The 18,713-nt window shown below is 39.6% G+C and overlaps 1 protein-coding gene across 2 annotated transcripts in view; it reads right to left on the bottom strand.

The window, feature by feature from the left end:
- NUP153 (nucleoporin 153) overlaps positions 1-16,963 on the bottom strand; it is a 70,565-nt gene extending 53,602 nt beyond the window's left edge. The window contains exons 1-2 of one of the 2 annotated variants that reach the window (XM_044773199.2): positions 16,292-16,963; positions 4,803-5,028 (exon numbers count right to left, since the gene is read on the bottom strand). In XM_044773199.2, coding sequence (XP_044629134.1) covers positions 4,803-5,028; positions 16,292-16,402 — 337 coding nt within the window. In that variant the 5' untranslated portion in view covers positions 16,403-16,963. The remainder of the gene's footprint in view (positions 1-4,802; positions 5,029-16,291) is intronic. The other variant, XM_070515599.1, reaches the window with a different exon arrangement.
- Between the last annotated feature and the right edge of the window lie 1,750 nt (positions 16,964-18,713).

Genomic DNA, 18,713 nt, shown 5'->3' with positions numbered 1-18,713 from the left:
TGGAAAACAGTATAGCAGTTCCTCAAAAAATTAAAAATAGAATTAACATATGACCCAGCAATTCTACTTCTGGGGAAATGCCCAAAAGACCTAAATGCAGGGTCTCAAAGAGATTTGTACAACCATGTTCCTAAGGGCATTATTCATAAGAGCCAAGTGTCCATCAGTAGATGAATGAATAAATGTAGTATACACATACAATGGAATATTATTCAGCCTTTTCTAAAAAGGAAATAAATTCTGATACATGCCACATGGATGAACCTTGAACATTATGCTAAGTAAAATAAGTCCGTCACAAAAGACAAATACTGTATGACTCGACTCATACGAGGTACGAAGAGTAGTCAAAGTCACAGAGAAAGTAGAATGGTGTTTGCCAGGGGTGGGGGAAGAGGGGAGTGGGGAGTTAGTGTTTAATGGATACAGAGTTTCAGTTTTACAGGATGAAAACGGTTGAGATGGATGGTAGTGACAGCTGCACAACAATGTGGACGTATTTAATGCCAGTGAACTGTATGTACACTTAAAAACGGCTAAAATGGTAAATTTTGTTATATATATTTTACAATTCAAAAAAACAATTTTTTAAAAAGCAAGGTGCACCAAGAATGGCAATGAAGAATTCTTTTTAAAAAAAAATCACTATTTATGAAAAATCTTATTTGAAAAATCTAGTAGAATACCTAAATTGATTTTATAGGTAATGATTTCTTATCAGGCGTGCTCAAGTTAAGAGAGTTACTGGCTGGAGCTTAGAAATCTACTGGTATTGGCATTTAAACATTATAATATTTCACTTTCTCTACAGTCAGGATTCACATAGATAAAGGCTGAAATGTTTCTTAGGATATGAAGTTTTTAATTTTGTTGTATATTATATCATAAAAGTGCTTTTTACTTAGCCATTCTCTCACTCCTTCATCAGTTTATCCTACAGGATAAAAGAGACAGAACAATTTTCTAGCTACTGGCAGACATCTGCTACATCTAGTATATACAGAAGCTATAGAGGAAACAGAAATCTAGCACGATATACTTGTATGTGAAGGTATGCTGCTAACAGCAATGCCAGTTTTTTTTAGACTTACAGAGCGTCCTTATGCCCCAAACCAGGCCCAGTACACAGTTTGGGATACTAAGACGAAACCAAGCCATGTCATCTGCAGATTCTCATCAGCCACAAATTCCCAGTTTCTAAGAGTACACCTATGATCACATGGTACCAATCAGCCAAAGTAGTCTACAACTTCAATCCACTGCTGACTAGCGTATTAGATATGCCACTGTGGGGCCCTCAGAGGCCTGAACTCCTATCGAGTCAAAGAAAATTTAACATGTACATTATTTGAGGTTCTCCCCATTGATCCATTCCACTAATGTAGCAGAAGAAATCTAGACATCCAAAGACTCACCATTATTAGGACAGTCAACAAAAGGAGGCCCATAAGCAGAAAGCTGTGGACAACAGATCTGAAATGGGCCACAGATTCTATAACCAATTATAAGAACAGTAAGTGCACGGTGCTATTTGAAGAACGTACAGTACTCTCCAGCTCTAGTTACTATTAACATAAAATTTACACTGGGAAAATTAATATTTAGTAAACAAGGTTCAGGGCTGTTATATCTAAATTATTCTAAGCTTTCAATAATTTGACACTACTTTAAAGAGCAGATATGTCTAAGTTGTTTTGAGAATGTGTTGTCAAATTTAAGCATAATGTTTCAGAGTAAACATAAACTGATTTCTTTGTTATATCTAGTAAGACCTATATTCATCAAATTGGGGAGTTATCAGTGGTACTTGAAGTCACACATTAGGTGACCGCCAGTATCGAATAAATACGTGGAGAAAGGTCAAGGCAGGCTGTGTGAAGAGAACTGTCTGGAACTTACAAAATTTAAGATAAGAGCAGGATTCAGATCTAAGACAAGAAAGGGGAAAAAAAATGCTATCAAATTTCTGAAGTTAACATCAAGAAGCTGCTCACAATTTGCTTCTAAATAATCAGGGGCGTTAGAGTGGGAAGGTGAGTGAACACAAGATCAGGCACAAGCTGGGTGTCTTTGCAGCCGGGTAACGGTTACAGGAGGGTTCACTGTACTATCCTCCCTACTTTTTGTAGTTTGAAATTTTCCGTAATAATTTGAGTTTAGAAGTTACTCACAAAGGTATGTCTAATATACATGTGACAGAAAAGCTACCGTATAAACAATAATATAATGAATAAAATTCGAGTTGGAATTGATCTTGGCAGACCACTGAATTATTTTCATTATTTCAATGAAAGTACAAACACACAAAAAGGAACTTTACAGATGTAAATGAGAAACTCTCCATTTATCTCACACCTAAATTAAATTCCTCAAGTTAGTTAATCCTCACAAGCATGTTCATTAGAATGGAAAAGGTTTCCGTCTCTGTGGCTGTACGCTGGTGCACACTCTAAGTCTCTAATCAAAAGAAAGAGAAAAGCTCGAGTCCCATTCAATGGCCAGAAAAGGCAGCCAGCTTAGAAATCTAGCAGATAAAGTCTCAAGATGGTTCTTGGTAATATATGTGAAAGAAATCTTTAAAAGTACAGATCTTAAAACTTCCTAAGTTATTCTAGTAAAAATAAGCAAACATTTAAAGACTAAGCCAAATTGAACATCACTAAGAAAACTAGATTTGCCATTTCTCCAAAATCAGAATCATTCTTCCAGGTGCATCTCATTCTCACTAGTTTTCACTATAAGCAAATCAGGCAGGAAAACACATTACTAAGTACACCAAAATTACTAAGTTGTACATCCACATCAATTATTTAGGAAAGACAAGACTTAACACAGAGTTAGAAAAAAATCTATAATTATAAATAAGTCAAAACATGTAGTGAAAAAATATATATATTGAAGGAAACATATACTGGGAGATAAATAGGACTTGATCAAAAAGAAAAACTTTTGTGCTTCAAAGAACACCACCAAGAAAGTAAAAAGACAACCAACAGAATGGGAGAAAATATTTGCAAATCACACACTAATAAGGGATTTATATCCAGAATACATAAAGAACTGTTTCATCTCAACTATAAAAAGACAACCCAATTAAAAACGGAAAAGGGAATTTCAATAGCCATTTCTCCAAAGATATACAAATGGTCAATAAGCATATGACAAGCTCAACATCATTAGTCATCAGGGAAATGCAAATCAAAATCACAATGAGATACCACTTCATAACCACTAGAACAGCTATAATAAAAAAAAAAGGAAAACAAGTATTGGTAAGGGTGTAAAGAAACTGGAATCTTCTTACACCACCAGTGGGAAGGTAAGATGGTATAGTCACTTTGGAAAACAGTTTTCCCTCAAAATGTTAAAAGTACCATATGACGCAGTAATTCTACTCCTAGATATATACTCAAGAAAAAACACATCCACACAAAAACTTGCACATGAACATTCATAGCAGCATTATTCATAATATTCAAAAAGTGGAAACAGGGGCTGGCCCCGTGGCCGAGTGGTTAAGTTCGCGCTCCGCTGCAGGCGGCCCAGTGTTTCGTTGGTTCGAATCCTGGGCGCGGACATGGCACTGCTCATCAGACCACGCTGAGGCAGCATCCCACATGCCATAACTAGAAGAACCCACAACGAAGAATACACAACTATGTACCGGGGGGCTTTGGGGAGAAAAAGGAAAAAAATAAAATCTTTAAAAAAAAAAAGTGGAAACAATCCAAATGTCTATCAAATGATGAATAGATAATTAAATTGTAGTTTATCCATATCATGAAATATTGCCTGGCAATGGAAAGAAATGAAGTCCTGATACATGCTGACATGGATGAACTTTGAAAACATTATGCTTAGTGATAAAAGCCAGTCACAAAAGAACACATATTTTAAGCTTCCATTTATAGGAAATGTCCAGTATAGGTAAATCTATAGAGACAGACTAGTGGTTGCCTAGGGCTGGAAAGGTAGGGATGGGACGTGACCACTAATAGATACAGGATTTGGGGGGGAAGGGGTGGGAGGGATGGTGACGAAAATGTTATAAAATTGACTGTGGTAACGGCTGAACAACTCTGTGAATATACTAAAAACCACTGAACTGTACACTTCTACAGTACGTGAGATAGATCTCAATAAAGCTGTAAAAACTATATAAAGTTAAATGACAGAGTAATATTCCTAAATAGGACATATTCATGGGTTATACTGAAGCTACTTAATATCCGTAAACTCCACCAAAATACTATAAGTGGATCCGAAAGAGTTCAAGCCTTTAAAATGCAGGGTTACTTAATTTTAAGATTAATGAGATGCCCCAGGTGAGCTTGCTGCAGAGAGGAGAGCAGCCAGTTGCAGTTATACCATACCCAAATTGATGTACTGGAGGCATGAGCACAGTTTCGCTGTAAGTTAACATTTATACGGTGCTGCATAAGTGCCAGCACCTATTCTAAGTGCTTCACATTTACTTTTTTCACAACAATTTGTGAGAGTATAGACGAGAGAACAGATTATCTTGCCTCATGCCACAGGGCTAACAATTGGTGGTATGAAAATTCAAACCCAAAGTCTAACACCAGAGCTTGCACTCTTAACTGACATAGTATTTCAGCCTCCCCTAATGAACAAGAAGCTGATGAATAAAGAAAGATATCTAATTTGAACCTGATCATGACCCTCCTCCTACATGGTTTATGTATCAACCAATTAGACTTACCAGAACCAGGTAATAGAAAGATATTTAAAATTAAGGCACGAAAACCGATCATTCATAAAAAAGTCCACATTCTACTTACCTTCTGTATTACTGACTGTTGGCTCAGGAGTGATTCTCCCATCATGAATATTAGAGCTCTCCTCATCAGCATATATCAGATGGTCATCTTCCCTATTTTCCGGCCACTGTGGTACCTCTCTTGTGTCTGTTGAGCAGCTGCATACATCTTCATTCTTGTTGAAGTATCTTTGTAACCATCCTGGCACAATATTCTTAACAGATTCTGTAACCCTGCTAAGAATGCCCTGTTGGGGGGAAAAACATGTAAAGCAGTTTTAGAAATGATGTTTTTAAATATGTACCTACTTAAAGAAAGCCATACCAAGCAAAATACAACTGTTTCCAAGAAAGTTTCGTAAAATTCAGCTACTTGAGTTAATGCTGACATAACGGTATTTTACAACTTCTATAAACATTATGAAATTCCTACTTTTTCATTCTTCCATATGCATATATCCATAAACCAATAATTATCTCAAATGGCCACATTATTCTAATCCTTAAAAAACTCCTATAGGCGATCAGAAAGCAATATAAATCTTAGATTTAGTAATAGTTACGCACTAAAATCTTATAATCCCAGAGAAAAGTCATCCCTTCTGATGCCAGCATATTAAAAGAAGCAATATAAACAATACCTTCAACAGTTTCCTCAATTATTTTCTCGCACATTCTTGAAGAACAAAAATTTAGACAAACCAAACATGGTCTTTTTTTAAAAAAACAGGCAATAAGACAAGTAACCCAACATAATAAACTCAGGAAATAATCTAAGATTTTTTTTGATGGTAAAATTTTATTATATCAAATGTTGCCTGAAAATCTGAAGAATTAATTTTATTACGGTAAATTTTAAAGGGAGAAAAAAATGTAGTATAACAACTATCAGTATTATTAACATTTATTGTACCTTTGCTATGTATCAGGCACTGTTCTAAGCAGTTTAAACATATTATTCAATTTAATCCTCACAATAATTTTATGAAGCAGTTTGCGGATGAAGACATACAATGAAGTTAAGTAACTTGCTCAAGGTACAAACACAACTACTAGGCATATCTAGGTTAAAGTCAAAGCATGGGCTTTGGGACTGGTAGGACCTAGGGTGAAGTCCGAGTACCTCCCTGTGCTTTGATTTACTCCAGGTAAAATAAGAATAATACCCCCTCCTACTACTACCCGATAGGAATTAGAATGAAGATTAAATGAAATAATGTGAAAGCACCTCACAATTTACAAAATAGAAAGATATACTAATAACTTTATAATTGATGAGAAAAAGAAGTTAGCAGAAACAAACTGGGGTGAGGTAACCAACCTCACCCCAGTTTGTGTTTACCAACCTCACCTCGATGTGTTTAGGCAACACATCGCTTCATAAAGCAGCATTAGTAGGATTTCAGAGAAAGAGTCACATAAGCAAAAAAACCAAACTGGCAGGTACAAAAAACGATAATCAAAATCAAGACAGAATACATAAATCTACAAAAGCAAACCCAAGACAAAGGGGCCTTAAAAAACCCTGTCACGAGAAAAGATGGAAGACACTTCCATATAGGTACTTGAATAGTATTTTCTTATTGTTTGAAAAGGTGTAGGTAACAACCGGGAAATATGTACTCATTTTTCCATGTATTCTCCAAACAGTATTTTGGACACATCCACAACGTAAGCTCTCTACAACATGTGAAGCCAAAGGCCCTAGGATACTCACTACTAAAAAACACAAATTCAGTGTTCCCCTTTTCTGTGCTAATGTTACACAGTATTAGTTACTTTGGAAAGAAAGATTATACACCTACATCCAAAATTTATTATTTATAAAAACATACATAGAATATTCACTATTTTTAGTTATACTTAAATATTTATTTACCCTCTCCCTATATTTCAAAAGACTTGAAAGTGCTTACAAGATATAACACAGTTTAAATAAGACTTGAAAAAAGTAAGACATATACTTGATATTAAGTGGTAAGTTAGCTAAAACACTATAGCAAGAATTTAGTGTAAAATAAGTCTTTTGTGGACTTCATCTAAGGTAAGTTTAGTTAGTACAAGGATCAGAGATTCCTATGACCCCTACTCACCCAAAGGAGGCAAGTACAGAATAACTTAAAATTAACATCATATTTAACCAAAGGTCACTTATGTGGCAGCATCAGGCATTGTGAAGAATCAGTAAACAAAATTCAACAGTCAAAATCGATATAATAAAGCTCATTCAGTAAAGCTCACATACTTTGCTTAGAGAACTTTTCTTTTCTAAACCAAAATTTAACCAATTTATCTAATCTCAGCCCACGACAGCTTAGTACAAGAAAACTACAGTGAGAGAGAGAAGTTACGAGTGGCACAATGAATGACAGCATGAAGAGTCTGACAGTAAAAAGAAATAGGGATGATAAAACTGACCTGGAACCGTTATAAAAAAACAAACATCCGTACACTTTAGCATACCTCTGTAGCGTAAATGACCCGAAATCATCAAGAACAGCAAAATTAAGCTCAGTATACTCCAGTACTAGTGGTCCCCAAAGTGTGGTTCCTTTACCAGCATCACCTCAGGCCCTATGCCAGCCCTACCAAACTCAGGAGGTAGGGTTCACCTGTTTTAAGAAACACTCTCAAGTGATTCTGATGTACCAGCCATGCACCACAGAACATTCTGGTCAACGATGAACTGCATATACAGTCGTGGTCCCATAAGATTAGTACCATACAGCCTAGGTGTGTAGTAGGCTATACCATCTAGGTTTGTGTAAGTACACGCTACAATGTTTGCACAGCAGTGAAATCGCCTAACGACGCATTTCTCGGAACATATCCCCATCATTAAGTGACACACAACTGTGTATCTAATTACTATAAAAGGACTAAAACAGTGGTTCTCAAGTTGGAGTCTTCAGACCAACAGCATTGGTGTCACCTAAGAGCATGTTAGAAATGCAAATGTGTTTTTTTTTTTTTTAAAGATTTTATTTTTTTTCCTTTTTCTCCCCAAAGCCCCCCGGTACATAGTTGTGTATTCTTCGTTGTGGGTTCTTCTAGTTGTGGCATGTGGGACGCTGCCTCAGCGTGGTCTGATGAGCAGTGTCATGTCCGCGCCCAGGATTCGAACTAATGAAACACTGGGCCGCCTGCAGCGGAGCGCGCGAACTTAACCACTCGGCCAGGGGGCCAGGCCCGTAAATGTGTTTGTTTTAACAAGCTCTTGAGGCAATTCTTATGCAAATTAAAGTTTGAGAAACACTGCACTAAAATCACCTAAAAACTCAGTGACCAGTTTCCCAATTAAGGCCATGGTAAATATAACCCTGCCAGCGCTGGTGGTCTAGTGGTTGATTCGGCGCTCTCACCCGCACGGCCCAGGTTTGTTTCCTGGTCAGAAAACCACACCACTGGGTCTGTCAGCTGTCATAGTGCAGCAGCTACGTGTTGGAATTTTAAATACCAGCAGGGTCACCCATGGTGGACAGGTTTCAGTAGAGCTTCCAGGTTAAACAGATTAGAAGGGACCTGGCCACCCACTTCTGAAAAAACTGACCACGAAAACCCTACGAATAGCAGTGGAGCGTTGTCTGATAGAGCACCAGAAGATGAGAGGATGGCACTAACAACAATACAAAGTTTTATCTAAAAGACCACCCTATTTCCACGATTATCTCATTATCTATCAAATATATCACACCATTATACCAATTTTTATAAGTATCTACTGTATAACATCAACTCTGAAAATCAAACCAGAGGTAAACATAAAAGCCTACCTTTGAACCTATTTTATTTCAGTGTTAAAGACTTAACACGCTTATTTATAGTAAACAACCAACTGCCAGATATTAGAATTTTAAAAACTGCTAGGGCAAAAGAAATCTCCTGACTATACTCAGAACTGGGCAGACTATAGAGAGGTAAGGGACTTTGTTTATCAAATAGATTTGGAGAATTAACTCCCTGCCAGGCTATTTTTTTTAAGTTCTGAAGTACCAAAGATAGACTTCAGGCACTAATGGAAAACTGAGAAAGAGCGAAGGGAGTTAGAAAAGCAGACAGTTTCCTTACGGAATCAAGGTTCCTCTGACTCTCTTCCCAAAGGTCTACCTCTTCAAGAGTTCCTGAGAGTATGCTTCAGGGCTTTACGGAAATGAGGCAAACTGGCTTCCTGTACGGACCTGAAGAAAGAATGCTTTCTGACACTTAAAACAAAACAAGACAAGACTTGAGGGAGAAGCGGAGGCACACTGAGTAAAGGTCTACTAAGGAGTGGCTACTCAGACTGGACTTTACCGCATTAGCTTCCTCCCCGCCCTCAGAGGCTGCAGCGGCAAGCCTAACTGCCACCATTCTAACTTGATCTAAGTTTTCCTACTGAAAATCTTCTCTGATCCTTCAAGTCTGGGAAAGTCACTCCTTTATATGCATCAACAGTGTCCTGTATTTCCTACACCATGACAATGTGTCAAATAGGAGGGTAGTTATAGTCCGTCTGTTGCCTCCACTAGAGCATCAGCTCTGGGAGGACAGGCACCAGGTCTGTAAAGTGCCCAGATTAGCTGGTGCACCGTTTTAATTATCTATAACTGCACTGCTCAACCAACTTCTTATTCCCACACACGAATATTCTATGACAAGTTTCTAAAACGGACATCAGGAATTCTTGAATTCAAAAATAAATCATACATTTGCTTGGTCTAACAGCTTCACCTTAAGCCTATATTATTTTTGTTCCCACACTAATAGCCCTTCCTCCAAAAAACAACTTGTGAACCTATCCAAGAGCATGGGAAAACTGAACCACCCTCTGCGATGGTAAATAACACAAAGCCAACTAAATGGAGAGAAGCAGAAAGGTAGCCAAAGAAAGCATAATTAATGAAGGGCTTAGAAAAAAGCAACAGAACAAATGAGGTATTAAAATCTTAAAAATATTCCCCGTAACCCTAAAGCAAAGCCTACACTAGATAATCATACATTAGATGATCATAAGTAATGATGCTAAATTCAAGGATTAAAGGAGTAATCTTTAAACTTGAACTGATTGCTTTTTTCTCTTCAACAACTAAGGGTTCTTCACTTGGTAAACCATGGCAAAAAAGGTCAAAAATGCCACTGAGATTCAGAATAAATACTCACTTTGGGGGCCAGAAGTAAATTCAACTCAATATTACACATGCATTAAGCACATTCAATATGTAAGGCACTGTGAATATATTAGTTTTTCAACTTACATTTAACCTGAGTTCAAGGCTGAAGGCTGAGGCGGGGCAAGACCCTTCTACAACCCTAACTCAGAACTCATTTGTAATGAAAAAGACATTCTTTTCCTATATATCTTTTCAGCAATTTGTAATCTCAGAATAACCAGGGACATCTCTCCTATATGGTCACCTCCTTATCATTACTACATAGCCTTCCTTCTTAGATAAAGCTCTCTACTCCTACTAGTTTTCTCAACTTCAGTTCTGTTCAACTCTCTTTTCTTCACATTATCTTCTACTAAATACTAGTATTCAGATTATATAATCTCCTTTCTCAAATAACTTCACTGGATCTCTAACTATAAATACCAAATATTATCTGTCTTCAGTTTTACGGTTCTGGAGCCCTATTCTCCCAGAATACAGTGCTGCTTTGACTCCTATCTGCTCTTTTGGGTGCCTTTATTTTGTTGAGGCCTGTCACTGACCCTTAGTTTTCTTCCAGGGTTCTGTGCACACTCTCCTTACTCACTCAACTCCTGTGTCTCCAGGCTCTCCTTTCCAAACTTTTTTGAAAGTCTTATTTCTTATAGATTCCCTAATCGGTTTTCCCTCTTGTTCCCTCCAAGCCCAAATGAAGAAAGACAAAGGTTAAGAATCCAAGACTTCATGTGACATAAAGAATATCTAATTATATGGGGGCTGGCTTGGTGGCGCAGCGGTTAAGTTCGCAGTTCCGCTTCTTGGTGGCCCGGGGTTCTCCAGTTCGGATCCCGGGTGCGGACATGGCACTGCTTGGCAAAAAGCCATGCTGTGGTAGGCGTGCCACGTATAAACTAGAGGAAGATGGGCATGGATGTTAGATCAGGGCCGGTCTTCCTCAGCAAAAAGAGGAGGATTGGCAGTGGTTAGCTCAGGGCTAATCTTCCTCCAAAAAAAAAGGGAATATCTAATTATAAAAACATCTTAAATACTAAAAACCTAGATGCCAATCTAATCTTTCAGTTGCTTTTTAACATATCCATTCTAACATTACTTATTTTAACAATGCATCCCTATTATAACTCACACTCAGTTATTTCCATGAGGGAAAAAAGTAAGGAAGTATTCAAATTCTAATGCAGTTATATTGAATCTAGTTTCAAAAATCTGAATTTAAGTTTCAAAAATCTGAATTTAAGCTCCAAATCTATTATTTGTCATATTTTACAACCTACAGATAGTTGTTGAGCAGTCAAGCTCTCCCTACCCACCTAGTCCAAATCCTTTTAGCCATTTAAAATCCATACTTTTCATTTCTCTTCTCAACTTCAAGAGATCAAGTCAAAACACAGGAAAATAAAAATTTTTCTAGTTAAAAAATTAAAAAGTACAACTGGCCAAATTTTAACCTCCTTCAAAACCCTCTGCCACTAATGCAGTAAGGAGAAACATGACCTAGCTTCCTCTCTTATTTTTAGTTATCCATATTATAGAGATGGTATTAATAGATAATTAACAGTAATCAAACAATAAGGACAAAAAAAGAAGTCCCTACAAAACCTTTCAGACTAGCAATAGGAGACCCAATAAACGCCCAAAGCAGTTTAATCCACTAAAAGTTACCTACAAGATAACGTCACTTTTCTTACATAATGTGTTTGAAACTGGATGTAAGAGTTTATCTCTTGAGTCACACTATGAAAAAGATAAGCGAAATCAAGCAAACCGACAAGCAAACTGAAATATCTATAGACAGAAAAGGTATTCTACCATTCTGTTTGACAGCAAACACAGTATATTATACCTGGTGGCAAAACTTTAAACTGGACTTCCCAACACAGAAGAATCTTTCAAAAATATATTACAACCATGACATAAGCTAAGTAGCTACAAACAGAACATTTTTGAAAATACAAGGTCATTACATCTTTCCAATAATATTCTGTGCCTAATGAAAATGGTTTTAATTAGTGACATGAGACCAAAGTCTTCATTTTACTTCAAACTAACAGGTAACTGCCTCATCAGGGAATTTTCCAGGAAATGGAAACAACACCTGGGCTTTTTTGTCATTTATCTTATTACAAAAATTAGTAAGTAAATTGACAAAGTATCAGACACAGTGGCCTCTCATCATAAACAAAAAACCTACTCTGCATTAAACATTTTAATACTTGGATTTATTTTCTTCTACACTTAAATGACTGGCATTTCTATGAGGAAAACATGTTAAAAATAAATAAGTATTTAAGAGGGTAGTAACAGTTTAAAGTTTGGCTTCATCACTCAGGAAACAAGTCCTTAAATCCAACACAAGCCTAGAAAAGACTGAACTTCTATACATAAAGGAAACTAGGAGGGAGCAAAATTCAGACAATTAAAACTTTTTTTTTTTTTTTTTGGTGCGGAAGATTGGCCCTCAGCTAACGCATGTTGCCAGTCTTCCTCTTTTTGCTCGAGGAACATTGCTAGGGAGCTAACACCTGTGCCAATCTTCCTCTACTTTGTATGTGGGACGCTGCCACAGCATGACTTGATGAGCAGCAGGTAGGTCTGTGCCTGGGATCCAAATCCGTGAGTCCCGGGCCACCAAAGTGGAGTGCAGGAACTTAACCACTAAGGCACTGGGCCAGCCCCTTAAAACATTTAAATCAAAAGGTTCTGTTTAATCACAACAATTTCAAATGAGTCCTTACTATATATGCCAGGCCCTGTTCTAACAGCTTTACTTATATTATCTCATTTAACCCTCACAACAATTTCCACTTTACAAATGAGTAAACTAAACAGAAAGAACTTAAATAACTTGTCCAAATAGTGGCAGAACAGGGATTAACTCCAGATACTCTGACTCCATTAGAGCATGTTTTTTTCCCCATCAACTATTTCCATTTCTATTTTCACTGATAGTATTGAATATCTAGGACAAAGCAAATAAAAATAAGTCAAAACTACTTAGTGACTTCCGGAACGAATTAAGTATTCAACCTCTAAATATCCCTCTTTTTCAAAACTGGGAACACTCTTTAGCCAGCAGATACCAACCAGGACATACTTAAGACAAAGTATCATATAGAAGCTATCAAAACAAAAAAACCACTACACTATCATATAAACCAGGGTTGGGCAAACCATAGTCTGTGGGCCCATGTCAGCCCTCGGCCTGTTTTTATACCGGCCTCAGGCTAAGAATAATTTTTACATTTTTTAAAGGACTGTAAAAACAAAGAATTTGTGGCAACAAGGCCTAAAATATTTACTATCTGGCGCTTCACAGAAAAAGTTTGTTGACTCCTGATCTAAGCTACTTCAATAGATAAAGGGTCCCCTCTCCCTCTTTTCTTAAATAGCTAAATGCAGGAACTGATTTGTAACTACTTCCAGGAAGCGAAAATGAGTGGATTCCCTTGGTTCCAAAACTAGAAAACAAAACCTCTGAAGCACAACCCCCAAAAAAGGGCAAAAAATAAATAGTTCCCTCTCACCAGGAGGTGGCAGTAGATTCTTCCAGAGGCAAGGTTCTGGTTTGCCCAGGGGCTCAAGTTTTGTGTGGTGGCTATCAAGAAAAGCAGCGTGACCTCTCCAGAGCTGACTTTTTGGGCCTGACAATCTGCACAGAAAGGAAATGGGAGAGGAGACTGAACAGGTGACAAGAACTAACCACATCCTCTTTAGTGACCTGTTCACTCACAACTCGAAAAATGACACCATTTCCTAAATGCATCTGGGCTAAGAGTTAGGAGGCAGGGGAGAAGGCAAGTGAAAACGATCAACTCACATCACTCAGGGCTGTTCTTCACTGCTGCTTCTACAATTCTTAAGTTACTACCCTTCAGTTCGTTGAGTTAGACAATGGATTTGTCTCCACAACTTCAAGCAAGATGCCATTTTAAAGATCAGAAGTTAAAAAGAAAAAAACGTCAACTAGATATATCTCAGCAGAGCTAAACCAGAAGTCGTCAAAACAGGAAATTACAAGTCAGCTGAACACATGCAAAAGTCGCAGGTACTGCATGATTGCACAAGCCAGTTGGCCTAGCAGGCAATGGCAAACATCCATTAACTAACAGTGTCAGACCTCTCCTTCTTATTCCAACTCTCTACTACACATCCAAAAACTTCACTTTTGCCCAGAAACTCTTCGACATTTAATCAAATAACATTAGTATAAAACATGCCATGTCATGAAGCTCCTTGATATTCATGATGACTCAGCATCTCCTGTAAAACACAGAGGTGACAGCCTTGGACAGTACAGCACGCAGGTAGTCTACACGTCCACAAAAGTTCCACTAAAGACTAAGGAAAGTCCTTATTTTAAGATTAAAAAAAAACCGATAAGGAGTATTCTTTTGTATATTCCTGGACACGTACTTTTCTTTGGTAGTTTCTGCCAATGTTAAGTAACACCTACAGTGTTGATCAAGAAACCCCAAACATGTGTAGTCTCAATTCAGAAGTTAAAAATGTATTTTCTTTTTCAATTAAATGGCTGGGGCAAAAAGATGAAAGGAATTTCGGTAGGGGGAAATGATAAAATTATCAAGCTCTAAAACAAAACTACACTGAAATCATATCAGCTCTAAGACAATTTGGGTCATAGGTGTTATGTTGTTAAGACATCATCTCCCCCAAATTAGATTTTTATCTAAGTACATTTAAAAATAAGCTGTGATTATAACTTCTGCCACCTGGAATACATTAGCTCCTTTCTAAACTCTGTCCAAACCATCCAATGATCTGTATTTAAAACAGAAAAAATTTCATTTTTTATGTAGTAACTCTCTTTTAAGGAGACCTAAGAAAGCATTCAAAGAGAAACAGAAAGCATGTGTGTCTAACTTCCATTCTACAAAAGGATTAGGTTAAATGGCCAGGCTTGTGACCTGAACTCTAATCTTAAATCTGCCTGCAAGTACATACCCGTTTCTCACAAAGAAATCTGAAAACCAAGTACTTTCTGTATATATACATCTGGGGGAAAACTGGTGAGAAGTAACAGTTAATGCCAAGACTTCTAACCATTAGTAGAGAACTACTTAATATTATAAACCATAATTTTTACTACCAAAAAATTTCTCTCAAATCTTTACTTTTAAAATTCCGTTTTTTAACGATACAATTTAACACCACCACCAAACACGTTAAAGTGTCCAATATTCATTATCACCCAGAATAAAGCAACCTAGGAAGTCTACCTTTAACAGGATGCAACAAGTTATCAGACCCTTTTGCTGTACAGTAATTCTGGTTTTTTAACATGTTTAAGACACACACTTACTTCCCACCTTAGTATCACTGAGAAGTTTTATAAGTGACTTTTATTAAAATAAGTTAACATTTTCCAACTCAATCTCCATAACCAACAACTAACATTTAAAAATTGAAATTTTCTCAGACTCAATTATCTCACTTACAATTAGGATAAACTCCTTTTCATAATTTCAAACACCCATGAGCGCACAAGGTGGTTAAACTGTAAGACCACCAACATTCTCGGAGTGTCAAAAGTACCTAAACTTCTAGAATACGCCCCATAATATTAAAATATTTTGTGCATGAGATCAGAACTGGATCTCCCGGTCAACTGTACAGAATGGCCAATTCCAGCCTCCAAAATAAAAGGGGGGGGGGACAAACGGGAAACGGGGGAGAGGGAAGACTCGCAGCAGAGAAAAGACGTAAGGGTGGAGAGGGACTTTCAAAATGCCCGAGTGCCACAGTTAAGTATAACCCGGTTAAGAGAAAAAAAAAATCTAAGCCAATGCTCTCACATCGGGGAGGGACAAGGACAGGGGAGACGGAGAATTAATTAATAGGTTGCGAGTAAGTTATTCCACTTTCTGTGTAACAGCGCCCCAGCCAACCCCCGGAGGCAGATTCCTCTGGGCAGCCCCCTCCCCACACACAGTGAAACGCGGGAGACTAGAAAACAGCAAGCGCAGAGGCCTCCAGCCACATCTTTCCCTTTCTCCCCCGAGAGGACGTGAGTAATACCCTCAACCCCCAACCCCCGCCAAAACCGAAAGAAACGCGGGCATCGTGGGCCTAGAATTGCTGTTCCCGCCCTGCGCCTGTCCGGGGGAAGCCCCAGGCCCCGAGGGTTGGGGAGAGGCGGCCCGAACCACACGTGTGCGCCGCAAGATGGGCCTGTGTCAGCCCACTTCCCGTCGCCACCCCAGCCGCCTGAGCTCCCGCCGCCTCGATCGGGCCTTTCCTCAGGCCCTCCCGTCCGCTCCACGTGGGGCGCCAGGGCCCCTCACTGCCTGTTCACTCCCGCCGAGTTCCCGATCCCCTAGGCCACCACCGCGTCGGGGTCCCGTACCTGGTGCTGTTGTCGCCCCTGCTGGTAAGGCTTAATTGGCCCCTGGTGGCAACGCCGCGTCCGGATCTTGCCGCCACCGCCCCCTCCTATTCCTCCGGCTCCCGAGGCCATGGCGGAGCCTCCGCTGCTTCCCCGTCCGGGGCGGGTAAGGGGGCGGGAGAGGCAGAGGCGGCGGCCTTAGAGCACCCCCGCCCGGCCCCAGCCCAAAAGTCCGCCCGCACTGCCCACACAGCGGAGCACAGGCACACCAGGAACCGCGAGGCTGCGAGCCGGAGAGGCGAGAGAATGCGCGCTGGCAACAGGGAAGGGGGTGGCGGCGACAGAGGCCGAGGAGCTGGCTCCGGTCCGGCAGCCTCCCGCGGACCCCCGCCTCTGTGTATGTCACGGTCTCTATGGAGATCCCCCGCAGAGGACAGCGAAGCGGCTCCAGGCGCTTAGGCCTAACTCGACCGCCGGCTGATGGGGATTCTTCCGTCGCCCTAGCCGTAGCTGCCGCAGTTGAAGCCGCCGGCGCCGCCCGCCTACCCCTCCCCTTTGCGCACAGCGCCCGCCCCGCCGCCGTCGTCGTCCCTGCAGTCGCCGCTGCTGTTGCGCCTTTTGCCGCTGCTAAGGCCGCCGCCGCGGTCGCGAGCCAGAATGCCGTCACTCGTCAGCGCCCGACGAGTTTGCATCATCACGCTGCGACCCGGTGATAGGCGAAGAGGAAGGAAGGGCATGTCGAGCCCGCGCTCTCAGCCGCGCGGCCCGCTGGGAAACGTAGTTCAGCGGAAGAACGCGAATTCTCAGGAGGACGCGGAAGGAGATCGCGGATTGCCGCAGAGGCACAAAGCCGGAGCGTTTATTCCTTTTACTGTTCTTGGTTGTAAACTTAGTCTTTGAAAGAGGCATTTAACGTAAAAACGTTAACCTTCCCGTTCTGCTTCTTCCCGTCGGTTGGTAAAGCGGACAGAAAGAAAGCAGATAATAAAATCAAAGATAGGAGATAATATCTTATAAAAAGAAAAAAAACTGGTTGAAAAAACAACGTCCATGACCTTTAAGCCTAAAGCAGAATTAGAAAATATCTGCAATTTCATTAATGTTCCATTAAACATATAAGAGCTTTATTGTCAAATATACAAGGGCTGGAAGTCTGGCTCCGCCACTCTCTAGCTTGACCTTAGATAAGTCAAAACCTGAGCCTTGGCTTCCTCCTCTATAAAATAGGAACTTGAAAATCCACCTTGTAGGGCTGTTGTGATCCTCTATGTAGAGCACCTAGTATGTTTCCTGGTATACAAGAAATGCAATAAATGGTCGCAATTACTACCTACACAGTCAGCTCACATTAGAGGTAAGCGGTACATTCAGTAACAAAAGTATGTATATATTTGCTCCAAATAGAAGGCATTATATTTAGGAAAGTGAATAAGTGAGTTAGGCTCAAAGACTGAATCCACAAAATACGTGTAGAGATTGTAGGAGTTGACCGTTAGAAAGGTCTTGGTGATCGTGTGGTCTAGCCCTCTCATTCAACGGACAAGACGGGTCCAGAGAATTCAGGTGGCACGTTCAAGGACACAGAGCTGGACAGTCAAAGCCAGGACTATAACCCAACATTTCTTTAAGAGTTGAGACAAGTAACCAAATGATTAGGGAGAAAAATCTACTCTGAAAAAAGACGGGCTTAATGTTTCATTTGAGACACTTGATTTTAAAGCTTATAAATAGCCTTGGAGTCAAATAGACTTAATTTCAGATCTATCACTTACTAGCTGTGTAGCCTTGGGGAAGTTACTGATCCTCTTTCTAAGCTTCAGTTTTCTCATCTGCAAATAGAATGAATATTAACCTCAGCAGGATAGTGGTTCTGATGAAAGCCTTGATGTATATAGAGCTCATAATAACTGCTTAGATAGAAAGCATCTAATATCATCCAGCTATCAGATACAAATAATTAACTCCAAGACTTTTATACCATCTCCACCACCAAATTGCACAATTCTAATTACTGTGTAAATCGTACAAATCAAATAGTGAAACCAATCTTACGGTACCTTGGAATTTGTAGTGCCTTTTGGCACCTAAGGAACCATGCTGTATCAGACCTAGGTTTATAGAGCAAATGGTGGCTTTCAGTGGCGCCTCTGACCATAACCACCAAGGCTATAAAAAGTTGCAAAATATGATAGACAGAATTAATCTACTTCCTCTTGTGCTTCCCCGTCCTAGCTTCATGCTGCCCTCCACCGCTTACTCCCCACTAGACTCGCCAAGTATGCACGCTCTTCCTTCTTAAGCACCTCATCCTTCTTAACTACAATTGTTTGTCTTTTGCAATTCTTACCTAGGTATTTGACACGCAGGGTAAAGTAATTTTCAATAAGCTAACTCACAGGGAAGATCTGTACCTAAATCTTTAAGTGGGCTACATATATAGGAG

This window comes from Equus asinus, chromosome 8 (assembly GCF_041296235.1).
Source record: "Equus asinus isolate D_3611 breed Donkey chromosome 8, EquAss-T2T_v2, whole genome shotgun sequence".
NCBI lineage: Eukaryota > Metazoa > Chordata > Mammalia > Perissodactyla > Equidae > Equus > Equus asinus.
Note: the sequence above shows the minus strand (reverse complement) of the source record. Positions and strands in the feature narration are given on the sequence as shown.